This window comes from Zingiber officinale, chromosome 4A, assembly GCF_018446385.1.
Source record: "Zingiber officinale cultivar Zhangliang chromosome 4A, Zo_v1.1, whole genome shotgun sequence".
Lineage (NCBI taxonomy): Eukaryota > Viridiplantae > Streptophyta > Magnoliopsida > Zingiberales > Zingiberaceae > Zingiber > Zingiber officinale.
In genome coordinates, this window is record NC_055992.1 from 139,764,443 (window position 1) to 139,791,529 (window position 27,087).

Sequence of the window (27,087 nt, forward strand, 5' to 3'; positions counted from 1 at the left end):
GAATCTCAACAAAGTCGAGGTAAATACCTCCCTTATGTGTTAGTCACTATTCCAAAAGCTAGTAGTCGCCTGTGATTTACCTCCTCCGTGTTGACCTTGGGACGTGTTGGCGGGGACGCTGGGGGCGAACGTATTCACCTTTTGCCACCATGTCTAGGTCATCATTGTCCTCTCAAAATGATCTAATAGGTTAGTACATGAAATGCTGCCACCATGAGATCTGAGATTTGAATCTTGACATAGCCGAGATAAATGTCCCCTTCATGCGTCAGCCATTATTCCAAAGGTCAGTAACCATCCATAACTTACTTCCTCCGTGTTAGTCCTAGGATGAATTTGCAGGGGCACGAGGATGAGCATAGGAATCTTTTACTACCACATCTAGATCATCATCAATTCGACATTGCTTCTACCTTCACCTTCCCCCCTCCCTCTCTCTTCATTCATTGTAATCATTTTCATCCTCTTCTTTCCTTGCTAGTGATCCAAGTAAAAAGAGTTTCACTCATTCTTTCCCTCCTCTCCTTCTCCCTTTAAGTAAACAAACTCCAACACTTCTACCCTCATCTTCTCCCTCCTCTTTGTGCATCTTACTCATTTTCGTCCTTCCTAGTGATCCAAGAAAAACAGCTTCGCCCTTTATTTCCCTCCTCTCCTCTCCTCTGGATCTCCTTCTCCTTCTAAGTAAGCAAACTCCAACGCCTCTATCCTCATCATCGCCCTCTTTAGTCTTTTATGCATGTTACTCATTTTTGTCCTCCCCTTTCATAGCGATCCGAGTAAAAGAGTTTCTCGTCTCCCGCTTCACCTTCTCCTTTCAACTAAGGAAATTCTTCACGAGGGTGCACATGCAAATAAGTGCAATGTTAAGAATGAATCCATAAAAGTATCAATTTAATTTTTGGAATAAAATTCCGAAAAAAATGGGAGGGGCGAAATAAAATTACTCACTGGCTGTTCTTCCTTCCTTCCCCTGTTCGTGTCATTTAAATTCATCGGAAGTACCAGCCGCCGCAGCAGCCGTGCGTGGGAAGCTCAAATCCATGATCTTCCCGAGATGATCGAGCTCCCAAGGCCGGATTTCCCCGGCGGAAACGTTGGCAGAGATCAATAGCCTACCCAGAGCAAGAATCGTGGCGCCGATCGAGCAACCAGACGAAATGAGCTGGAAATCCCTCTTCTGCTCGCCGTTGGAGTCATTGCTGGCGGCGGCCAGGCTCGCCGGATCCTACATCAGAAGAGGTGGCAAGCTCCCCGTCCTTGTTGTGGTCGTCGCCGTCTTCCTCTTCGCCGCCGTCATGTACGGCGAGGACATGCGGAGCCTGGCCGAGTACTAGAGCTGTCAAACGGGCCAACCCGTGGCGGGACGGGTCAGCCCGTGGCGGGCTAACTATTTGGCGGGGCGGGGCGGGCCAACCCGCCTACTTGGCGGGCCAACCCGCGGGCCCATCAAAAATTTAAAAAAAAATTAAAAAATATTTCATATCTTCAATATTTTACTTCAAAAAAGTTTTCTACAATTAAATGTATACATAAACATATATTTTAAATATAAATGAACACAAACGAATACCTATGTTGGATGAAAAGTACTATTTTTATTTCAAAATTATAACAAAGAAAGATAATAAATTGGTTTAAAACTTATCTTACATGTGTTTTTCAACCCGCGGGCCAACCCAAGCCCGAGCGGGCCGACCCGCGCGGGTCGCGGGCCTAGGCGGGTCGGCCCACGGCGGACTTGGGTTGATAAAATTTCAACCCAACCCGCTTAAATTGTTTGGCGGGGCGGGCCAACCCAACGGGCCCAACCCAAATTGACGGCTCTACCGAGTACTCCTGGTGGCGCTACAGGGCCCTCTACCCCGCAGACTACATCGCTGACGACGTCTCCGTGCCGGCGACTTGCGATCTCTCCGATGGCGACTGGGTGTTCGACGATAGCTATCCCACGTACCGGGAGAGCAGCTGCGAGTTCCTCTCGAAGCAGGTCTCCTGTTTGCAGAACGGCCGGCCGGAGTCCAAGTACCAGAAATGGCGGTGGCAGCCCAAGAACTGCTCCTTGCCTAGGTAAAGATCAGATCGCATCTTCCGCCCTCCTTGGCTCGATTATAGCTTCGTGAAACCCTCAGATTCGACGCGAGACGGATGCTGGAGTGGCTGCGGGGGAAGCGGATGCTCTTCGTCGGCGACTCGATTAACCGGAACCAGTGGGAGTCGATGGTGTGTCTGATGCAGACGGCGGTGCCGCGGGGGAGGAGAAGCCGCATCGTCGACGGATCTCTCCTTATTTTTCCGATCAAGGTACTCCCGCCGATTAGGTTTTTTTTTTCCAGATCTGAAACCCCCGATCCCTAATTTCTTGTCCGATCTGTAGGAGTACCGTGCCTCGATCGAGTTCTACTGGGCGCCGTTCCTCGTGGCGTCGAACTCCGACGCGCCGGAGTTCCACAGCATCCCGGTGAGGATCATCGACCCCGACGCGGTGGAGAAGCACGCGGCGCACTGGAAGGGCGCCGACGTGCTCGTCTTCAACTCCTACATCTGGTGGATGAACGATCCCCAGATGAAAGTCCTGTGAGTTAGCTCCAGATTTGAGCTCTGCTTAGCTACTGTCACTCGCTCACCGTCGAAATCTCAATCTCGATGTCTGCGAACAGGCGGCCGGGAGCCGGGAACTGGACGGAGCATGACGAGATTGGGAGAGAAGAAGCTTACGAGAGAGCGTTGAGGACCGTGTTCCATTGGGTGGATCGAAGCTTGAACCCCAACAGCTCCGCCGTCTTCTTCATGAGCAGGTCCCCCGCCCATGACCGGTGATCATCCATCTCTTCGTCGGAATTCGTCGACTCAAGCTTCTCTGCAACTAATCTTCCTGGGTGCAGGAGCACGGACTGGGGCAAATCCGACGGGATCAAGTGTGCCAAGGAGACGGAGCCGATCCAGAACATGACCGGAGTGCCCATCGCGTCGAAGATGTGGGAAGTGGCGAGGAAGGTGGCAGGCTCGACTGCGCGCGTGCCGGTCACCTTCCTCGACATCACGGCCATGTCGGCGTGGCGCAAGGACGCCCATGCGTCGGTGTACACCATGCGGCAGGGGAAGTTGTTGTCGCCGGAGCAGAAAGCGGACCCGGCCAAGTTCGCGGATTGCATCCACTGGTGCGTGCCGGGCCTACCGGATACTTGGAACCAACTGCTCTACGCCCGGCTCCTCTCCCGCCGGCCGCCCCAATGACGGTCAAGGTTTTCCTCTTTCATCTCCGGCGACGGTGGTACACTGGTACCACATCCTTTTTATCGGTTTTTGCGAAAACGGCTGTAAACTATTTTAAATGACGACCGGAGTTATTTTTCTTAGAGATTAATTTAATACCTGAAAATAAATGTGGCTGTAGTTTAGTGGTTAGAATTCCACGTTGTGGCCGTGGACACCTGGGCTCGAATCCCAGCAGCCACACTTTTTTTAAAATTTTATTTTCTATAATTTTTAGGCCACATTTCCTTCATTCTAAAAAAATATGTATTTACTTATTTATTTTACACTGGTTAATCTTAAACGCTGAGATAAATTTATTTATTTATTTTCCTTCAAATTTCTGTTATGCATAGCTAATAACAATTAGGAAGCAGCTATCCACGCTATGGATCACTAATACATTCTATTTTTTTTTTTTCAAAAATATCCTTAGGTAAAAAATCTAAAACAGTCTTTTATATATATATATATATATATATATATATATATATATATCTCCCTCCCCTCTTTTTCCTTCTTTTTTTCTCCCTCCTCCGCCTAACAATCTAATATCTCCCAAAACTTTATTTTTGTAACAAATCAAACACGATGGACAATCAAGATCCAATTCTCACGAACAATGTAAGTTTTTTTTTTTCATTTTTTCATGTAGTATAGTTGTATATTTGTAACATTGTGATTTGAATTGTAACAGTCTGAAAGTTATTCAAACGCACAGTGTTCGATCATACCAGGCCAAACAGTTTGAGCAATGTTCGGCTTTTGGAAACCGAACATAAATTGCTCAGCTTTTGGAAACCAAACATAACGAAATATGTTCGGTTGATTGTTTCCAAATATAGCTGAATACATTCGGTATCTTAGTTCCGAACATGTGAGTCATGTTCATCCATTTGTAGTCGAACACTGGGTGAACAATACTAATACGTATTTTTACATTTTATAAAGTTATATTTGTAATATTATAATATTTTTATTTTTATTAGGAATTAAATACACGTTTTACGAAGGATAATGTCATTGGTCCTATGAATAATGAGATAGTGATGAATTATATAATGGTGTTCACTACGAATGAATGTTTTGAATCTCGTGATGCACTAGTTGCTTGGGCACATAAGGTGGCAAAGACGAATAGGATGGTTGTAGTAGTGAAAAGGTCAGATAGTGGAGATAGTGGGAGACGAGCTCGGTTGTTTTTGGTATGTGAATGAAGTGGCTAATATCGTTAGCCCAAAGAGAAATTGTCTGAAGAAAGATGTGAAAATGTGAAACATGTGAAGAAAGATGTGAAAATGTGAGTAAGGAGAGACTTACTGGAACAAAGAAGTGTGATTGTGCGTTTTTAATTAAATCTATGCAAATATCCATTAACAAACCATGGGTTTTGAATGTTGTTTGTGGCGTGCATAATCATCCTTGCGTGTTGTATTTGGAAGGTCACTCATTTGCTAGACGCTTATCACGTGCTGAGGAAGAGTTAGTGGCTGACTTGTCAAAGAGCCACAGTCGATCGAAAGACATATTGAGCATGTTAAAGGAGAGATTTTCTGAAAATAAGTCGACAATGGAGACTATTTACAATGCACGACAAAAGCATAAAATAATCAAGCATAGAGGTCGATCACAAATGCAATACCTCATGGTAAAGTTGGAGTATAACTATTTCTACCATCACAAGCGGTGCGAGAAAACTGACACGGTGAAGGATATTTTCATTGCTCACCCGAAGAGTATTGACCTGTTGCGTACTTTTCCAAGTGTATTTGTTCCTGTCTGAAAGCTGAGTCGATGGACGCTGGGGATGTGATGCTCCCGTTGATTGGTCGAAGACTCTACAAGCGTAGATCTCCCGCCGACGTGGACCTGCAAGCACAACGCCGAGCCGGGGAGGGGTTCTCCGGTGATGGCCCTCCGACGCTCAAGTAAGATCTCCGGCAGAAAGAAGTAGAGCAAAGGGGAAACGAGAACTGTAGCTACAGTAAAGAAGTGAGTATACCTCCGTCGAAGTCTGAGGGTCCTTATATAGGGTTCCCTAGAGGCGCGTGCATGATCCCCGAGGCATCCACGTTCCTCAAAGCATACCTGGAATGGGCGTGCCAGAAAAGCGTGTCTGACGTCATACCTCAATAGCACGAACATATGTCTGACGAGACAGTAGAAGCTTCCTCCGTATGATTTTCTATCTGGCCATGTCGCCGACCATGCCACCTGTCGGCGACATTGGTCCCCAAGAAGATCTCATCAACTGCTTCCTTTGTCCTCTACCGGGCCGAGCGGGGGGACCATCCGGCTAGTGCCTTTCAGGTGACACTAGGGTCGGACCGAGTGGGATGTCCGCTCGGCCAATCATCCTATTGCGCACTAGGGCCGGACCGAACAGGATGTCTGCTCGGCCAATCATCCTATTGTCTCGGTTCTGTCTTGCCGAGCGAAGAAATCATATTTGCAGGATTGAAGCTGCACTCCTCGGTCGACCGAGCGGAGAGGCCGTTCGGTCGCTCGGTCCTCGTTCCTCCTTGCTAGTCATTCTTGAGTCTTCTTAGCGTCGGAAGCTCGGCATCAGGCCGAGCTGTAATGCAGAATCGGACACACATACGTCCACTCGACCGGATACTCATGGCGTTGACCATTGACTATTGACTTTCCACGTGTCATCGCCCCTACTTATTACCGGATCACATGTCTTCCCTTCAAGTCTAGTCGAAGGAGGCCGGAGGTCCAACTAACTCGACGAAATTAGTCTAGTGCTCCGTCGGTTGCTCGGTCGTGCTGCTGCAGAGGGTTCGACCGACCTCACTCCGTTGTTCAATGATACATGTGCCAGTGCTTATGCAAAATTCACCACTCCAGGTCCTGGTCCGCGGGGGTCAAAGCTGACGTCATTCGGATTTCCTCGAAATTCACGCAAATCACCGTCATTAAACTGAGCATGCGACCATGCCCAATAATGGAGCTCATTAAATGCGCCCCTGTAGGTGAATGCCATGTGGTGTCGCCGTTGTCACCACGCGATCGATGCATCAGAGATGATGTGACGTGCGGTGGTTCAAATTCGACGGTTGGATACACGCATCAATTTTCGTGACCTAGATCGGACGGCTCCGCTCAGCCGGGCTTGATCTTTATAAGGTCGCTTCGTCGACTTCTATTTCATCGCTGCTATTTTCGTGTTTGTGTGCTCCGGCGACTCTCCGCGCTCATTGCTCTGGCAATCTCCGATTTTCTACTCCAACGCTCCCCTTTTCTGTAAGCTTCCACTTCTGTTCCTTCTTTTTCCTTTCTTGCCCTTTAGCCCTTTCAGGTGTTCCGCCATTTTGCCCGGTGAACCTTCTGTCGATCCCGCTTTCTAGTTTTCCGACGATTCCTTTAGCGAGTCCTTCCGCTTCTTTGTTTTCCAATCATGGCCAATTCCATCTAGCCAGTCAACCCCGTCCCTGGTCTCTAGTATACCACCATAGAGACCAAGTTTGATACGGGTGACGCGGCGCACCTTATCAATGCCTTTGACATTCCGTCCGACCACGAGATTATCTTGGTCGGACCGTCCGACCGGCCACACAACCCGCCGACCGACACTATCTGTTTCTTCCGAGACCAGTTCGTGGCCGGTCTCCGATTTCCCATCCATCCGTTCATAACCGAAGTTTGTAATTTCTTTCGAATCCCGCTCGCCCAGCTCGTTCCCAATTCCTTCCACTTGCTGTGTGGCGTGGTGGTGTTGTTCCAAGTGTACAACATCCCACTGACCCCTCGGGTTTTCCACTACTTCTACTACCCCAAACAGTCCGAGCTAGGCACCTATCTGTTCCAATCCCGTATTGGTTTGGTCTTCTTCGACAAGATGTCCTCCTCCAACAAACACTAGAAGGAGTACTTTTTCTATTTGAGACTTCCCGAGCGGCCCCACTTCCGAACTCAGTGGCAGACCGCCCTGTCACCCCCGCCCGAGCTGAAGAGATATAAGACTCAACCGGATTACCTTCACGCTGCCAATATGTTGGTCGGGCTGAAATTCAACATCCACAAGTTGTTGCCAGAGGGCGTGGTGTACATGTTTGGGCTGAGTCCGAACCGAGTGAAACTCTCAAGTAGCATAGGTATGAAATTTCTTAACCTTCTTCCTTTGGGTCTAATTGATTATGTTCATCTTTTGCAGTCGACATCATGATGCGTGTCCGGGCAGCTGGTATAATCAAGGCTAAGCAGGCCGAAATCGAAGCAGCGGCTGCCAAGGAGATGGAGCGACTCGGCCTACCTCCTGTTGGCTCGCAGGAAGGCACAATTGGGGAAACAGCAACCGCTGACGACGAGACCGCTGAGCGGACACCCAGTGTAGGAGGGGTGACTGACCCAGGATCGGTTCCCCCCCCCCCCCCCCGTCCCCGTCATTCCTGCTGAGGGTTCGAGGTCTTCAGGCGATGAAGTGCCGCTCTCTTGTAAGAGACGCCGAACGGACGCACCCTCCCGTTCCGCTGCTTCGTCCATCCAAGCCTCTACCGGGGGAGGCACCCAGTCTCCAGCTGCTCCCACAATGGTGGAGGCTTGGCGAAGCTATCGAAGCCGCTCGCCGTTCAGCCGCTCACTTCCTTACCGCCATCCAAACGGATGGTGACACAGTTCGTGTAACACCCCTAGAAAGCCTAGATAAAGTAAGGGCAATGAGAGTACGAATGTAATTAAAAGAATGTGTAGATAGTCTACGTTGAATGTTACGATGGGAAGGATTTAGATGATTAAAAACTTTATGAAACAAAATAAAGTTGAGAATATAAAGTTCTATACATGATTTATAATGCAAGGAATTAATGTAAACAAAAGAGATATGAGATATTATATATGCATGTATGAAATATTTATGCATAATGCATATACATGAATTATTTTGTACAAAAATATGTTAGGAGAAGGATTTGATCCTTGGTTCTCTTGTGGATGCATGCATGTGTTAACCAAGTGTGATAGGAGTGAATATTGTAAAAGGAGAGATGGGAATTATAATTAAAGGAAAGAAAGGAGAGAAATTAAGAGAAAGAAAAGAGAGAAACTCAAGAAGCATTTCTCTAGCATATTCTTTCTCATTAAGAGGAGAAGTAAATGAGGAGGATGAATCAAGTCAAGTTTTCCTCCCCTCACTTTAGTATGGGGGCTTCATCCTCAACTCACGCCCCTCCTCTCCTCCATTTGTGCCGAGCACTCTCCCTCCCTCTTTCCTCTTGTTGCCGAGAGCAACAACTCTCCCCTCTTTCTTTCTTTTGTTGCCGAGCAACATAAGAGGAAGAAGCCTCTTCTTCCTCCTCCTCTCCACCAAAAGACCTAGCCACTTCTTCCTCCATTGGTGCCGAGCAAAGCAAGCAAGGAAGAAAGGTCCACAAGCAAGTTCTCAACTCTAGGAAACTTAAGCAAAGAAGGTAAGCTTCCCCTCACCTGCGGTACAAGGCTTTCATATGATTTTCGGATTCTTTTTCTATGCCTTGAAAGAAAGTTTTCCCTATGTTTGTATACATATATGATGCATGATCAGAGGTGTATGTAACCCTAGAATTTCAATCAAAAATATTGTAAATAGGTTAGGAAAATTATTGTCTAACCAAACTAGTGCAAGTTTCCCTCTATGAAATGCTAAGGACCTTCCTATGATTTTCTTGCTTGGAAGTTGATTGGAACCAAAAGAACCCCACTCTCATGTTTCGGCCAAGAAAGAATTTAGGGTTAGGAGGACCTTGAATTTAAAATAACTATGCTTATATGACATGATATAAAGTTCTTAAGAGTTGTATACTTGTATGTTGAAAGAAACTCATGAACCTTACTCTTAATATTTCAGCCATGGTAAGGTGATAGTTTAGAGAAGCTTAAACAAAATTCTAATATGCTCAATGACCTCTGTGATATTATGTTATGAAAGACGATTAATGCTCTCATGTTTAATTGGAATGTAGAAAATTAGTTACATGATTTATGACATGTGAGATCACAAGAGTCCTAGCTTGTTTATGATCCAACCTTGTGTATGATGTTCTTAGTAAATCTTGCTATGAAATTTACTTAGGTTTCCCATGCTTTAGGCCACTTAAAGGAAGTTTATATTCTATGAATTTCGGCCAAGTAAGGTTTGAAGGACCTAGAGGCCTTGGAAATGAAACCTAAGGGGTTAAAAGTACTTCTTATGAAAACTTGATAATGTGTGAATGTGATACATGTTTGTATGACCTAAATGAATCATTATGTGTTCGGCCATGAAGGGATAGATGCCCTAGAAACCCTAGAACAAAAATTAAATATGTCTATGCCATGTTGTATGAAAATGATATGATAATAAGTTGGAATGCATGATTGCTTTAGTTACGAAATGATATGCATAATGAAGTTATATTATGAAATATGCCATGATGTGTTATAGCATAGAAAATGCTATACATAATGAAAAGAAATGAAGTTATGTTATGATATGTGATAGCATAGAAAATGCTATACATAATGAAAAGAAATGAAAAAGAATAAATGCATGAAAGATTGTTAAGGACATGATATGATAGTTATGCATGATAAGTTATTTTATGGTTTGTACCAAGGGTGGGCTCCGTAAACGCCCCGGGGTCGATGGAGTAAGACTCGGGCCTCGTCAGTAATGGGCCTTTGAGTGCCCTAGGTCGATGGAGTAAGACTCGGGCCTAGTATGTATGCATGGTAGGGCTCAAGACTTGCTACCTTAGACCCTACGCATTATGTATGTGGTACAAACCGGGATCCCAAATGATGATGATATTAATTTCAAGTACTATTAAGTATAAGTTTTCAAATTCACGATGCATTGCCTACATTCATATGTGCTTGAATTATATGATGATATGATATAATGTCATGTGATATTATGATATGAATATGATACCCTTGTATGTCTCATGCTTGTGATTTATTTGTTTTATGATATGATATTCATGCTTCTATGAAATGATATGTGAATAAGAAATATGCAAGATATGTTTGAATAGAATGATATGTTATGTTATGATTAGTTGAGACGATGATATGTTGATCCATTCTTGATATACGATGATTCTCGGTTTTAGTGAGTAGGAAAGGAACTTACTGAGCCATGAGTGCTCATAGCTTACTTTCCTTGTACCGCAGATATGGGGGACGGATATTCGGAACGACGGAGCAGCAGGAGGAGCAGATAGTGATGTGTGTGGTGGTGGCTCGGCAAGAACGATTCGGACAAATTAATATTTTTAATTATATGATCAATATATGCACATTTGAATAAATCAGAATATGTGATATTATGCTTAATAAATTAAATTCTTTAAAGTTTTTATTCTTCCGCTGTTATAACTAAAGCATGTACGTAAGTAGTATAAGAACGTAGCGCCACCTTTGGTTGGGTAACAAGGGTGGGTGTTACAGGTGGTATCAGAGCGAAGTTTTGCCAGCTCACTACACACACATCAAGCTCCTTCCTGTCGCTCCAAGTAAGTACAGTTGCTTAATTTATTTATATGCAAAAATTAGTATGATACTCTAGGATACATGAATAATAGCCTAGGAAGGATACCTTAAGCTATACCCTAGAGAAGGGTGCATGATGACAAGTATGTGTTAAAAATAGTATGATACTCTAGGATGCATGAATGGTAGCCTAGGAAGGATACCTTAAGTTATACCCTAGAAAATGGTGCAAGATGATAAGTAGGTGATATTCTAGGATGCATGAATGGTAGCCTAGATACAAGAATCTTAGGCTATAACATAAGAAGGAATCTGAGCAGAAATTGTTATTCTAAGTTCGGGGACGAACTTTCAATAAGTAGGGAAGTTTGTAACACCCCTAGAAAGCCTAGATAAAGTAAGGGCAATGAGAGTACGAATGTAATGAAAAGAATGTGTAGATAGTCTACGTTGAATGTTACGATGGGAAGGATTTAGATGATTAAAAACTTTATGAAACAAAATAAAGTTGAGAATATAAAGTTCTATACATGATTTATAATGCAAGGAATTAATGTAAACAAAAGAGATATGAAATATTATATATGCATGTATGAAATATTTATGCATAATGCATATACATGAATTATTTTGTACAAAAATATGTTAGGAGAAGGATTTGATCCTTGGTTCTCTTGTGGATGCATGCATGTGTTAACCAAGTGTGATAGGAGTGAATATTGTAAAAGGAGAGATGGGAATTATAATTAAAGGAAAGAAAGGAGAGAAATTAAGAGAAAGAAAAGAGAGAAACTCAAGAAGCATTTCTCTAGCATATTCTTTCTCATTAAGAGGAGAAGTAAATGAGGATGATGAATCAAGTCAAGTTTTCCTCCCCTCACTTTAGTATAAATAGGCAGGGGGGGAGGGGGGGGGGCTTCATCCTCAACTCACTCTCCTCCTCTCCTCCATTTGTGCCGAGCACTCTTCCTCCCTCTTTCCTCTTGTTGCCGAGAGCAACAACTCTCTCCCTTCTTTCTTTCTTTTTGTTGCCGAGCAACACAAGAGGAAGAAGCCTCCTCTTCCTCCTCCTCCTCCACCCAAAGACCTAGCCACTTCTTCCTCCATTGGTGCCGAGCAAAGCAAGCAAGGAAGAAAGGTCCACAAGCAAGTTCTCAACTCTAGGAAACTTAAGCAAAGAAGGTAAGCTTCCCTCACCTGCGGTACAAGGCTTTCATGTGATTTTCGGATTCTTTTTCTATGCCTTGAAAGAAAGTTTTCCCTATGTTTGTATACATATATGATGCATGATCAGAGGTGTATGTAACCCTAGAATTTCAATCAAAAATATTGTAAATAGGTTAGGAAAATTATTGTCTAACCAAACTAGTGCAAGTTTCCCTCTATGAAATGCTAAGGACCTTCCTATGGTTTTCTTGCTTGGAAGTTGATTGGAACCAAAAGAACCCCACTCTCATGTTTCGGCCAAGAAAGAATTTAGGGTTAGGAGGACCTTGAATTTAAAATAACTATGCTTATATGACATGATATAAAGTTCTTAAGAGTTGTATACTTGTATGTTGAAAGAAACTCATGAACCTTACTCTTAATATTTCAGCCATGGTAAGGTGATAGTTTAGAGAAGCTTAAACAAAATTCTAATATGCTCAATGACCTCTGTGATATTATGTTATGAAAGACGATTAATGCTCTCATGTTTAATTGGAATGTAGAAAATTAGTTACATGATTTATGACATGTGAGATCACAAGAGTCCTAGCTTGTTTATGATCCAACCTTGTGTATGATGTTCTTAGTAAATCTTGCTATGAAATTTACTTAGGTTTCCCATGCTTTAGGCCACTTAAAGGAAGTTTATATTCTATGAATTTCGGCCAAGTAAGGTTTGAAGGACCTAGAGGCCTTGGAAATGAAACCTAAGGGGTTAAAAGTACTTCTTATGAAAACTTGATAATGTGTGAATGTGATACATGTTTGTATGACCTAAATGAATCATTATGTGTTCGGCCATGAAGGGATAGATGCCCTAGAAACCCTAGAACAAAAATTAAATATGTCTATGCCATGCTGTATGAAAATGATATGATAATAAGTTGGAATGCATGATTGCTTTAGTTACGAAATGATATGCATAATGAAGTTATATTATGAAATATGCCATGATGTGTTATAGCATAGAAAATGCTATACATAATGAAAAGAAATGAAGTTATGTTATGATATGTGATAGCATAGAAAATGCTATACATAATGAAAAGAAATGAAAAAGAATAAATGCATGAAAGATTGTTAAGGACATGATATGATAGTTATGCATGATAAGTTATTTTTATGGTTTGTACCAAGGGTGGGCTCCGTAAACGCCCCGGGGTCGATGGAGTAAGACTCGGGCCTCGTCAGTAATGGGCCTTTGAGTGCCCTAGGTCGATGGAGTAAGACTCGGACTTAGTATGTATGCATGGTAGGGCTCAAGACTTGCTACCTTGGACCTACGCATTATGTATGTGGTACAAACCGGGATCCCAAATGATGATGATATTAATTTCAAGTACTATTAAGTATAAGTTTTCAAATTCACGATGCATTGCCTACATTCATATGTGCTTGAATTATATGATGATATGATATAATGTCATGTGATATTATGATATGAATATGATGCCCTTGTATGTCTCATGCTTGTGATTTATTTGTTTTATGATATGATATTCATGCTTCTATGAAATGATATGTGAATAAGAAATATGCATGATATGTTTAAATAGAATGATATGTTATGTTATGATTAGTTGAGACGATGATATGTTGATCCATTCTTGATATACGATGATTCTCGGTTTTAGTGAGTAGGAAAGGAACTTACTGAGCCATGAGTGCTCATAGCTTACTTTCCTTGTACCGCAGATAAAAGAGAAAGCTGGATGTACAACGGAGCAGCAGGAGGAGCAGATAGTGATGTGTGTGGTGGTGGCTCGGCAAGAACGATTCGGACAAATTAATATTTTTAGTTATAAGTTCAATATATGCACATTTGAACAAATCAGAATATGTGATATTATGCTTAATAAATTAAATTCTTTAAAGTTTTTATTCTTCCGCTGTTATAACTAAAGCATGTACGTAAGTAGTATAAGAACGTAGCGCCACCTTTGGTTGGGTAACAAGGGTGGGTGTTACAGTTCGCCATCCTGTCGGTACCTCCTGTTCAAGCTTCCGGCTCGTCGGCCTCCGCTCAATCGGCTCCGAGCGGGCGTCGTTCCATTACGGCTACCCTCCGCCTGCCAACAGAGGACCTTCGAGCGCCGGGCGACCAACCCAGCTCTCCCCAGCACCAAGTCTACATTCGCGGTCGACTCGCCTGCATCTGGGAGGAGGCAAGGGCTCGAGCGGCGCTGAAGCCTCCTGGCGTGCTTGCGGACAACCATCTGGAAATGTCCACCGGGGTTAGTATTCTCAACTTCATCAATTTATGCTTTACCTCCGATCGGTGCTAATGTTTGTTTGCAGTTCTGGGTGGAGAATATTGCTATGTGCCAGCGACTGGCACAAGTGGAGGACGAGCTGAAGAAGCTCAAACTTTATGGGGAAGGCTCCTCATCCCAGGGACCACCGCCTGCTCGTCTGAAGGCCGAACTGGAGAAGATCCAACGACTTCTCGCCGAAGAACAGCAGAAGCTGGCCGAACAGGCTAGTAGGACGGGCCAGATCGAGGCGCAATTGAAGACATATGATCATAAACTCGAACTATCTTCTAAAAGGAAGCAACGAGTCATTGCCGACCTGGAGCAAAAGAATCAGGTCGCTCGGTAGTTGGCTGTGAAGCTGAAGAAGGTGGAGGACTTCCTGGTGGCCAAGCAGGAGAGTCGTTCGGCTAGGGAGGTTGAATTTCAGGGCCAAGTGAAGCGTCTTGAAGAGGAATTAGGAGCTTCCCATGCCGCCCTGAAGACCTATCAGGAAGTCGAACCGGGTCGCTTTGTTGCCTTGAAGCAACAATACTTGCGCTCAGATCAATTTCTGGCAAAGGCGACCGACCGGATCGTCCACTCGTTCGAACTGGCCATCGATGCCACGCTCGTCCAGCTAAAGACGAACGACCACCTTCCTGAAGCTTTCTCCGACAAGAATGTCAACCGAGTCCAGCTTCTCGAGGCTATTCCCGACGAGGCCTTTGATCCTATTAAGTGAGCGAGGGGTCGGTAGCCTGTACTCCTGCCGTTCGACAACGTTCATTAATGAAATCGTTTTATGTCACCCGCTTGCTAAGTTTTTAGCTGTGTAGTTTCGATCGGCTGTCACTGCCGTATTTTCATTACTCAGAATATTCGCTAGGATCACCTTCAAGGTTTATAGTTGCCTCTCAACTTTGGTTTTAGCGTCTCCGCTAGACGATTTTCTAAGGCCAGAGCTTAATGTCGTCACTCGACAGTCTTCAAGGCGAGATCTTCAAGACGGTCTTCGAGACAGCTCGACCCCGAACGGGGAAGATAGAAGATCCGATAAGACTGGTCCGAGACCGGTAACGATCGCTTGACCCCGAACGGGGGAGATAAAATATCTGAAGCTAGTCCGAGATCAGTGAAGACAGCTCGACCTTGAACGGGGGAGATAGATGCTCTGATGGTCAGTGAAGACACGGGTTTAAGGTCGCCACTCGACCGCCGGTAGAGACCTGGCTTTAACGTCGTCGTTCGACGATCTTCAAGGCGGGGTCTTTATAGTCGCCGCTCCGACTCTGGGGTTTAACGTCGCTGCTCGACGGTCTTTCAAGGCAGGATTTTTATAGTCGCCGCTCCGACTCTGAGGTTTAACGTTGCCGCTCGACGATTTTCAAGGCGGGGTTTTTATAGTCGCCGCTCCGACTCTGGGGTTTAACGTTGCCGCTCGACGGTCTTCAGAGCGGATATTTATAGTCGTCATTCGACTCTGGTGTTTAACGTTGCCGCTCGACGATCTTCATGGCGGGGCTTTTATAGTCGCCACTCCGACTCTGGGGTTTAACATCGTCGCTCTACAATCTTCAAAGCGGATATTTATAGTCTCCGTTCGACTCTGGGGTTTAACGTCGCCGCTCAACGGTCTTCGAAGCAGATATTTATAGTCGTCGTTCGACTCTGGGGTTTAACGTCTTCGCTCGACGGTCTTCGAAGCGGATATTTATAGTTGTCGTTCGATTCTGGGATTTAACGTCGCCACTCGACGGTTTTCAAGGCAAGGATTTTATAATCGCCGCTCCGACTCTGGGGTTTAACGTCGTCGCTCGACGGTCTTCAAGGCGGGGTTTTTATAGTCGCCGCTCTGACTCTGGGGTTTAATATCGCCGCTCGACGGTCTTTAGAATGGACTGGCCTCCCGGCAATAACTTTGTAAACCCTCGCTTGAGATTTTTATCCTGCAGTTGAAGGACGTAGAAAAAATGAAGATTACATGGCATTAGTTACATCAGCGCACCTTTCACCCAGCTCGATACAGCTAGAGATGGTTTGCACTCCACGGACGCTCTAGCCTTCGCCCTTCCTCGTCCTCTAAGTAATAAGCGCCCGACCGGAGCTTTTCCACGACCTTGAAGGGTCCGGCCCACAAGGCCTCCAGCTTGGTGACATCTCTGTTTGGCTTCACCTTCTTCCATACAAAGTCGCCGACTTGGAAAGATCTAAGTATTACCCACCTGTTGTAATTCTGGTGCATCCTCTACCGGTAGGTCGTCAGCCAGACGACAGCTTTGGCGCGCGCCTCGTCCACCAAGTCCAGCTCCAGGAGTCTCCGCTCGACATTGTCCTTGCTATACTGCTGCACCCGATCGGATTCAACTCCGAGTTCAACAGGGACGACTGCTTCGCTTCCATAAACCAAGTGGAACGAGTTCACTCCCGTCCCCTCCTTTGGAGTCATGTGAATCGCCCATAGCACGTCAGGAAGCTCGTCTGCCAAGCTACCTCTGACGTGATTGAGCCGAACTTAAAGAATTCATAGAATCTCCCGATTGGCGACTTCAGCCTGTCCGTTGCTTTGGGGATATGCTACGGAGGTGAAGGCCTGCTGAATCTCATACACCTCGCACTATTCTCTGAGATGCTGCCCGGCGAACTGTCTTCCATTGTCAGAGACGAGCCGACACGGGATTCCGAACCGACATATGATGTGTTGCCAGATGAATTTCTTAACCCTCTGCTCGGTTGTTCTCGTGAGCGGCTCGGCCTTGACCCATTTGGAGAAGTAGTCTACTACGACGAGCAGAAAGTTTCGCTGGCCAGTCGCCATGGGGAAGGACCTCACTATATCCATGCTCCACTGGTCGAACGAGCAGGACATTGTGGACGCCTTCATCTCCTCCACGGGTCGGTGCGAGAGGCTGTGGTACTTTTGGCAGGACAAGCAGGTGGACACTATCCAAGCGACATCTGTTTGGAGGGTTGGCTAAAAATACCCGGCCAGCAGTATCTTTCTGGCCAATGACCGACCGCCTAGGTGTCCTCCGCAAGTTCCTTGATGCACTTCCCGTAGAATGTAGTCGATGTCTTTTGGCCCGACGCATTTGAGCAGGGGTCGAGAGAAAGCTTTCTTGTATAGTTGATCCCCAATTAGTGTGAATCTTCTTGCCCTTCTTCTCAACAGGCGGGCTTCCTCCCGATCGGACGGCGTAATTCCCGATTGCAGGAGCTCTATTAGCGTTATCCTCCAATAATTTGGGAAGATGAGTCCTTCCATTCGATCGATGTGTGCCACCAGAGATACCTGCTCGATCGGCTGCAATATAACAATTGGCGATATGGAGCTAGCTAGCTTAGTCAGCTCGTCCGCCACTTAATTTTTCGCTCGGGGTATCTTCTGAACAACCACCTCCCGGAAGTTGGCCTTTAGCTTTTCAAAGGCCTCGACGTAGAGCTTGAGTCGAGTGTTGCTTATCTCGAATGCCCCCGTGAGTTGCTAACTGGGAATCTGAGTGAATCACGACCTTGATTGCCCCGACATGCCGAGCGGCCTACAGACCTGCTATGAGTGCCTCGTACTCGGCCTCGTTGTTGGTTGCACGATATTCTAATTGAACGGACAGATGCATCCGCTCTTCCTAGGGGGAGATCAGTAGGGCACCGACTCCGCTTCTTTGCCGGGTGGACGACCCGTCCACATATATCCTCCAAGTGGCTTCTGGCTCGAGATTCTGTACTTCCGTGACAAAGTCTGCCAAGGATTGTGCCTTGATGGTCGTTCAGGGGTGATACTGTATGTCGAATTCATTAAGCTCCGTTGTTCATTTGATCAGCCGTCAGGACGCCTCTGGATTGAAGAGAACTCTTCCCAAAGGGTTGTTGGTCATTACCACGATCACGTGTGCGAGGAAATATGGGCGAAGCCTCCGAGCGATAAGCACCAAAGCAAAGGCAAGTTTCTCGAGACCAGTGTAGCGAGATTCAACATCTTTTAAAATATGGCTCAGGAAATACACTGGTTGTTCTTCGCCGTTCGATCGCACCAACGCCAAGCCGACGGCGTGCTCGGTCGAGGACAAATAAATGCGAAGCAGCTTGCCGGCAGCCGACTTAGCCAATACAGGCAGAGAATTCAGATATGCTTTTAATTATTCAAATGCCCTGTCGCACTCTTCGTCCCATTGGAACTTGGTAGCTCGGCGCAATATCTTGAAGAAAGGGAGGCTCCGGTCGGCAGACTTGGAGATGAATTGAGATAAGGCAGTTATCCGACCGGTGAGGTGCTGAGTTTCCTTCACATTCCTTGGCGGCGACATATCTTGCAGCGCCCTCACCTTACTAGGGTTCACTTCAATGCCCCACTCGGTGACGATATAGCTGAGGAATTTCCCACCCTTTGCGTCGAACAGACACTTGCTCGGATTCAGCTTAATTCCATATGCGTGGAGCGTCTGGCAAGTTTCTTCTATGTCAGCACAGAGGTCAGCAGCTCAGAGGGACTTGATGAGTATACCGTCGACATATACCTCCATGTTTCATCCGATCTGCTACCGGAATACCTTATTCATGAGCCCTTGGTAGGTAACCCCAGCATTCTTTAGTCTGAACGACATCACGTTGTAGCAGTAGGTGTCGCCTACCGTGATGAAGCACACCTTCTCTTGATCCTCACGGGCGAGCGAGACTTGATGATACCCCTGATACGCATCCAGCATGCATATTAACTCGCACCCAGCTGTGGAGTCCACCATCTAGTCGATCCTCGACAATGGATAGAAGTCCTTCGAGTAGGCCTTATTGAAGTCTCGAAAGTCGATGCAGACCCTCCACTTGTTGCCGGCCTTCGAGACCAGCACCACGTTCGCGAGCCAGCTCGGGAACTGGACCTCTCTGATGCGGCCGACCTCCAATAGCTTCTCTACTTCAGCTCGGATGATCTGATTCTGCTCGGCGCTGAAGTCGCTTTTCCTCTGCTTCACCGGCCTAGCATCCAGTCGGATGTGGAGCTCATGCTGTGCTACTCTCGGGGAAATGTCGGGTAATTCATGGGTGGACCAGGCGAAGACATCATGATTTTGCTGAAGGCATCTAATCAGCTCGGTCTTCTGCTTAGCTTGTAGGTCGGTCGCTATGAAAGTCGTTGCCTCCGACTGACCAAGGTGTATCTGCACCTCTTCTTTTTCTTCATAAACTAAAGTAGGAGGTTTCTTGGTTATAGCGTTTATCTCGGGAAACTTTCTGAGCGGACTTAGCCTCCGCCTTCACCATCTCGACATAGCAGCGCCGAGTAGCCAGTTGATCTCCTTTAACTTCTCCGACCCGATCCTCCACGGGAAACTTGATCTTCTGGCAATAGGTAGAGACTACCGCCCGGAATTCATTGAGGGTCAGTCGGCCTAGAATGACGTTATAGGCTGATGGGGCGTCCATGATGATGAAAGTGGTAGTCCTGGTCCTTTGGAGCAGCTCCTCTCCGAGTGATATGGCCAACCTTGCCTCACCGATCGGTTGGACCTCATTGTCGGTGAATCCATACAAAGGAGTCGTCATCGGTAGCAACTCGGCCCGGTCGATCTGGAGTTGGTCGAAGGCCTTCTTGAAGATAATGCTGACCGAGCTCCCTGTGTCAGTAAATATGCGATGAATAGTGTAGTTGGTGATTACCGCACGAATGATGAGGGCATCGTCGTGTGGCACTTCAATCCCATCAAGATCCCCAGGGCCAAAGCGGATTTCAAGCTCGTTCGTCCTCTCTTGGCTGCATCCTACAGCATGGATCTCCAATCACCAAGCATATAACTTCCGGGCTCGATTGGAGTCTCCGCTGGTTGGTCCGCCAGCTATGATGTTGATCTCACCCCGAGCGTCGTTGCTTCGATTTTCCTCCTCCTGAGCGGAGTGCCTGATTCGCTTGTGTGAGGCTCGGGCGTGGTCATCACTCCTTGCTTGATGATGATGCTGCCGCTCGGGTGACCGCCTGGTCTCCTCTTGCCGTCTGGCATTCGGCCACCTATATCACAGTTCGGGGGAAGGCGATTGGCGGCGGTAACTTCTGGGAGTCGGTTGAGCGACGGCAGGGACTCCGCGACAATCACGGGTGTTGTGAGTTGCCGATTGATGGAAGGTACAAAACATAGGTGTCCATACCTTTCTCTTGGGCCTTGGTCGTTCGGCGGCCACGTGTTGGACAGCGTACGACCTCGCTTCCTGATGTGATCGTGCCACATCGGCTCGGGGCCCTCTCAGAGGCTGGTGGCTGACCGACGGCCTTCGCTCGACGTGCATCGATGGCTCTGATGGCACTTCTTTCCTTCGGGCCACCTGAGCTTCCTCCACATTGATATACTCGTTGGCCTTCCTCAGCATATGGTCGTAATCACGGGGCGGCTTTCTGATAAGCGAGCAGAAGAAGTCCCCATCGATGAGCCCTTGGGTGAAAGCATGCATCATAGTTTCAAACGAGACAGTGGGGATATCGATGGCAGCTTGGTTAAAGCAGTGAATGTAGGCCCGTAAAGTCTCTCTCGGCCCCTGCTTCATAGAGAACAAACTAACGCTGGTCTTCTGATAGCGCCTACTGCTCGCGAAGTGGTGGAGGAAGGTCGTTCGGAAATCTTTGAAGCTGTGAATCGATCCATTCGGTAATCTTCGAAACCAACGTTGTGCCAAGCTGGATAACGTGGTGAGGAAGACTCGGCACTTAACCCTATCTGTGTATTGATGAAGGGTTACGGCGTTATCGAACTTACCGAGGTGGTCGTCCAGATCAGTCGACCCATTGTATTCGCCGATAGCCAAGGGTGTGTATTGCCTTGGCAGAGGATCCTGCAGAATTGCATCGAAGAATTGGCGGTTGATCCGTTCGGGGGAGGAGTCAGCTCGAGGCGCCTTGCCCTTTCTCGCGCCCCGAGCGGGAGCTTCATCAGAGGAAGACCAATCTCGATTTGCTTGCGTGATTTCATATGGCGTCTGGAATAAGGACCGATAGAATGGAATCGGGGTGGATGGCACCTCTACGGTCGGACCCTTGTTTTGGCCCCATATGTAGAGCTGTCAGACGGGCCAACCCGTGGCGAGGCGGGTCGGTCCGTGGCAGGCTAACCATTTGGCGGGGCGGGGCGGGCCAACCCGCCAACTTGGCGAATTGGGAAATTTCCAACCCAACCCATTTTAAGGCGGGTTGCGGGTTTGGCGGGCCAACCCGCGGGCCCATCAAAAATTTTTTAAAAAATTAAAAAATATTTTATATCTTCAACATTTTACTTCGAAAAAATTTTCTACAATTAAATATATACATAAACATGTATTTTAAATATAAATGAACACAAATGAATACTTATGTTGGATGAAAAGTACTATTTTTATTTCAAAATTATAACAAAGAAAGATAATAAATTGGCCTAAAACTTAACTTACATATGTTTTTCAACCCGCGGGCCAACCCAAGCCCGAGCGGGCCGACCCGCGCGGGTCGCGGGCCTAGGCGGGTTGGCCCACGGCAGACTTGGGTTGATAAAATTCCAACCCAACCCACTTAAATTGTTTGGCGGGGCGGGCCAACCTAACGGGCCTAACCCAAATTGACGGCTCTACCCATATGGAGAGTTGTTCCGGCCGGTCTTCGTGCGCCGCTCGACCTCCAGATGTTGAGGTTGCTTGTTGCGCCAGCCGATCAGCTAACGCCTTCTGTTGCTGCTCTATTATCTTGGACGCTCGCGCCTGTATGAGCGTGTCGAGCTCCTCTTGAGAGAGCGTCATAGTGTGATGTCGTCCAGCTTCTTCCATTTCCTTGGCTAGAATTCAGGTGTGTTCCCACAAACGGCGCCAAATTTGTTCCTATCCAAAAGCTGAGTCGATGGACGCTGGGGATGTAGCGCTCCCGTTGACTGGTCGAAGACTCTGCAAGCGTAGATCTCCTGCCGACGTGGACCTACAAGCACAACGCCGAGCTGGGGAGAGGTTCCCCGGCGATGGCCCTCCGACGCTCAAGTAAGATCACCGACGGAAAGAAGTAGAGAAAAGGGGAAATGAGAACTGTAGCTACAGTAAAGAAGTGAGCATACCTCCGTCGAAGTCTGGGGGTCCTTATATAGGGCTCCCCAGAGGCGCGTGCACGATCCCCGAGGCGTGCATGCTCCTCAAAACATACCTGGAATGGGCGTGTTAGAAAAGAATGTCTGACACCATACCTCAATAGTACAAGCATATCCCTGACGAGACAGTAGAAGCTTCCTCCGTATGATTCTCTGTCTGACCATGCCGCCAATCATGCCACCTGTCGGCGACACTGGTCCCCAAGAAGATATCATCACCTGCTACCTTTGTCCTCTACCGGGCCGAGCGAGGGGACCGTCTGGCTAGTGCCTTTCAGGCGACACTAGGGCTGAACCGAGCGGGATGTCCGCTCAGCCAATCATCCTATTGCGTCACTAGGGTCGAACCGAGTGGGATGTCCACTCGGCCAATCATCCTATTGTCCCGGTTGTGTCTCGCCGAGCGAAGAAACCATATTTGCAGGGCCGAAGCTGCGCTCCTCGATCGACCAAGCGGGGAGGCCGCTCGACCCTCGTTCCTCCTTGCTAGTGAAGCTTGAGTCTTCTTAGCGTCGGAAGTTCGGCATCAGGTCGAGTTGTAATGCAGAATCGGACACACATACGTCCACTCGGTTGGATACTCACGGCGTTGACCGTTGATCGTTGACTTTCCATGTGTCATCGCCCCTACTTATTACCGGATCAGTATTGTTGATGGATTATACGTACAAGACAAATAGATATAGGTTACCGCTATTTGAAATAGTTGATATGACGTCAACATACTTGACATTTTCTATTGCTTGTGTGTATTTAGAGTCTGAGCATGAAGATAACTACTTATGATCATTGCATATCTTGAGGTTATTGATGGACGACTCATCTTTACCCAACGTAATTATAACCGATCAAGAGATTGCATTGATGAATGCAGTCGAAAGTACTTTTCCCACTTCAAAACATTTATTATATCGGTGGCATATTAATAGGAATATATTGGTAAATTGCAAAAAGGGATTTCGCTCCAAGGAGAAATGGGATTCTTTTATATTTTCATGGAATGTATTGATGTTAGCTGAAAATGAAGCTACATTTTATGAGTTAGTTAGGAGATTCCAACAAGATTATTCAGACCATTCAGATGTTGTTCATCATATAACAAATTAATGGATTCATTTTTTCAAAGAAAGATTTGTCTCTTGTTGGACAAATAATGTCATGCATTTTGTCAACACAACAACAAATAGGGTTGAGAGTGCAAATGTAAAATTGAAGAGGCAACTTAGATCGAGCCAGGGTAATTTTGAGACGTGTTGGACTAAAATTCACTCTTTACTTGAGTTATCTCACACCGCAGTCAAAGATTCATTTGAAAATAGTATTAATGTAGTCCAACATCGATACAAACCATCCATGTTCAAGTTTTTGCGAGGTGTAGTTACAATTATAGCTTTGGACAAGATTTTTGATGAAATGAAGGGTATAAGTGCGACTGGCATAGATCCTTTGTTGTGTGGTTGTGTATTGCAGAAGACATGAGATTTACCTTGTGCACATGAGCTTGTCGAATATACTCAGGTGGGCATACCAATCCCATTGGATAGTGTTGACAAATTTTGGAGAAAGTTAGATGTGGAGGCAAGTAAGGCGATTAATGTTAGGGATGACATTGGTAGTCAATGGCCTGAGGTGGTTGGTGATGTTAACATGATTTTTTCAATGGCGAATGATTCATAGAGATTGTTAATGTTAAGAAAATTGAGAGAGATTATCAATCCAAAACAACCTCACCGCAAGTGCCAGAGGTAAACACTCACACTTGTGGTTAATCCAAAACTTCGAAAGCTAAACAAATAAAATCAACCAAGCGTGATCCAAGTGCTTTTGAGTATGTCGAGTCTATCAAAGATAGTTGTTCGCCAGTGAAAAATATTTTAATTATTAGTGGGCCGACATTTCCATAACTTGTAGGATTGCTTAGAACGAGGAGGCAGAAGCTAAAGGTAACGACATCTATTTTTTTAATACATTTAAATAATTATTAACTTTTTTGATGTGATTGACTTTTTTATATCACTTTTGAATAGATTGTTCGTCATCGTACACGTTCAACTTCCATTATTGGTTATATTGATCAACCACCATCTCATCTCCACGAGTATGTTGTTGGCACTAAAGATGTGGCGAGTGATGGTCACTGTGGTTTTCGTTCCATTGCTGGCCTACTTAGTTTTGGTGAGGATGCATGGTCGAGGGTGCGACGGAACCTTCTTGAAGAGATCACACATTTCAAAATATTATATGAAGAAATATTCAATGAAAATGGTCGTGTTGGAGAAGTAAAGCACATGTTGCATTATTTTGATGAAGCAGCGTCACTCTCACATTGGATGACTTTGCCGGAAATGGGTTATCTTGTTGCATCGGGATATAATATTGTCATGATTAGTTTGTCTGCTCAATTATGTTATACATTTCTCGCTCAATTATGTTATACATTTCTCCCTCTAGGAACTCCCGTGGTTGAGCCTTCAAAATATATTTGTATTGCACATGTGAATGGAAATCATTTTATTCAGGTATATTTATTTTCAGTTTAACAATATATATTTCTTAATTTATAATTTGTTACATTACTAATTATTCATTTTTCGTATATAGGTTTTTTTTACGCGAGGGTCATCCATTACCTCCCGTTGTTCACAAGTGATATCAATGTCATGTTCCATGCACAGCAGGATGGGATATTGTATATATTCATTAACTTGCACTATATAATCATATGTTAGGAAATAGTAGCGTAGTTCATAACATAGACACTGTTCATTTGGATGATCATTGAAATTGTTATTAATTTTGGATGATCACTATTTGACTTGATAACCATTTGGATAATCATTGAAATTGTTATTTATTTGGATGATCACTATTAAATTTAGAAAAAAAAATAAGTTATTGCGTGCTAAGTATAAGCTATTCATTATGGATGATCAAATCTCTTTCTTCTTTTCTTATTTTTTTTCTCAACTCTATTATAGGATATCAGGCCCATGTTGGGCCTGATATCTCTTCATATCAGACCCAATGTAGGTTTGATATGGGGAGATATGAGACCCAACACAGAAAAAAAAACAAAGAAAAAAAAAGAGATTTATTTTTTTCAAAACCTTTGGACCATCACTAGGAATGTCGAAAATAACAATGGAGAATATATTTAGATTTCTTGTAATTTTAGAAATCTACAGGACCTAAAATAGTTGAAATATAAGGTTTCTAGGTCGATCAGTGGATTTCAGTCTCCATTGTTATTTTTGACATTTCTAGTGATGGTCCAAAGGTTTTGGAAAAAATAAATTCTCTTTTTTCTTCTTCTTTTTTTTTTATTTTTTTTTCAACCCTATTATAGGAGATCAGGCCCACTTCATATCAGGCCCAACGTGGGGCTGATATCTTTCCATATCAGGCTCAATGTAGGCCTAATATAGAGAGATATCAGGCCCAACAATAGAGGGAAAAAAAAAAGAAAAAAGGAAAAAAAATTTATTTTTTTCAAAACCTTTGAACAACCACTAGGAATATCGAAAATAATAATGAAGAACATATTTAGACTTCTTGCAATTTTAGAAATCTAAAGGACCTAAAATGGTTGCAATCTGAGGTCTCTAGGTCGATCAGTGGACTTCGATCAAAACCCACTGATAGACCTAGAGACCTCAAATTGCAACCATTTTAGGTCCTGCAGATTTCTAAAATTTCAAGAAGTCTAAATATATTCTCTATTATTATTTTTGACATTACTAGTGGTGGTCCAAAGGTTTTGAAAAAAATAAATTCTCTTTTTCCTTCTTCTTTTTTTTTTATTTTTTTTCTCAGCCCTATTATAGGAGATCAAGACCACGTTGGGTCTAATATCTCTTCATATCAGGCCCAATGTGAGCCTGAGTTGGGGAGATATCAGGCCTAACAACAGAAAAAAAAAAAGGAAAAAAAGAAAGATATTTTTTTTTCAAAACCTTTTAACAACACTAGGAATACTGAAAATAATAATGGAGAACATATTTAGAATACTTATAATTTTAGAAATCCATACGACCTAAAATGATTGTAATCTGAGGTCTCTAGGTCAATTAGTGGATTTCGGTCAAAACCCACTAATCGACCTAGAGACCGTATATTGCAATCATTTCAGGTCCTATGGATTTCTAAAATTATAAGAATTCTAAATATGCTCTCCATTATTATTTTCAACATTCCTAGTAGTTGTTCAAAGGTTTTGAAAAAAAGTAAATTCTTTTTTTCTTCTTATTTCTTTATTTTTTTTCTTCTTCTTTTTTCTCAACTCTATTATACGAGACCAAGCCCACGTTGGGCCTGATATCTCTTCATATCAGGCCTAATGTGAGCCTGATATCTCTCTATATCAGGCCCAACAATAGAAAAAAAAAAAAAGGAAAAAGAAAAGGCAGAAAGAGAGCGCTCTGTTCGCGTGAGTATGCTTCTCAATCGATCGGCTGATCGATTGGGAATTCAATTGATCAACTGATCGATTCGAGAGCGCTTTGTTCACACGAGTGTGCTTCTCAATCGATCGGCTGATCAATTGGAAATCTAATCAATCAACTGATCGATTCGAGAGCACTTTGTTCGCGCGATTATACTTTTCAATCGATTGAACGTTTTTCAATTAATTAGTCAATTGATTGATACATTCTTTTGCTCACGCGTCTTAGCTTTTAGCTCGCCAATCGTTGACAAACTTACCAATCAATCTCGTCCGACAAACATATTCATATTTACAAACTCTAAATAATAATTCTTTCCAACAAACATACATCATATCAAACTACTCCAAAAATATATCCTAAATAGTTATACACGCAAAATCACATCAAAATGTATCCAAGATAGTTATACAT

General features: G+C 44.8%; 1 protein-coding gene and 1 non-coding gene across 2 annotated transcripts; both read left to right on the plus strand.

The window, feature by feature from the left end:
* Positions 1 to 1,160: 1,160 nt before the first annotated feature.
* On the plus strand, positions 1,161 to 3,450 carry LOC121972846 (protein trichome birefringence-like 28). Its single transcript, XM_042524469.1, has 6 exons — positions 1,161 to 1,305; positions 1,767 to 2,070; positions 2,133 to 2,304; positions 2,378 to 2,577; positions 2,661 to 2,816; positions 2,886 to 3,450. Exons 1-6 carry the CDS (start codon positions 1,161 to 1,163, stop codon positions 3,235 to 3,237), a joined length of 1,329 nt encoding a protein of 442 aa, XP_042380403.1. The 3' UTR covers positions 3,238 to 3,450.
* On the plus strand, positions 3,388 to 3,459 carry TRNAH-GUG. The gene has a single exon. It is a non-coding gene; the product is annotated as a tRNA-His (tRNA).
* Positions 3,460 to 27,087: the final 23,628 nt, after the last annotated feature.

Excerpts from the sequence above, each read along its gene's own strand:
- LOC121972846 (XM_042524469.1), top strand. The coding sequence starts at position 1,161 with ATGAGCTGGAAATCCCTCTTCTGCTCGCCGTTGGAGTCATTGCTGGCG. Across the intron at positions 2,578-2,660 it reads GATCCCCAGATGAAAGTCCT|GCGGCCGGGAGCCGGGAACT; the intron begins GTGAGTTAGCTC and ends GTCTGCGAACAG. Across the intron at positions 2,817-2,885 it reads AGGTCCCCCGCCCATGACCG|GAGCACGGACTGGGGCAAAT; the intron begins GTGATCATCCAT and ends TCCTGGGTGCAG.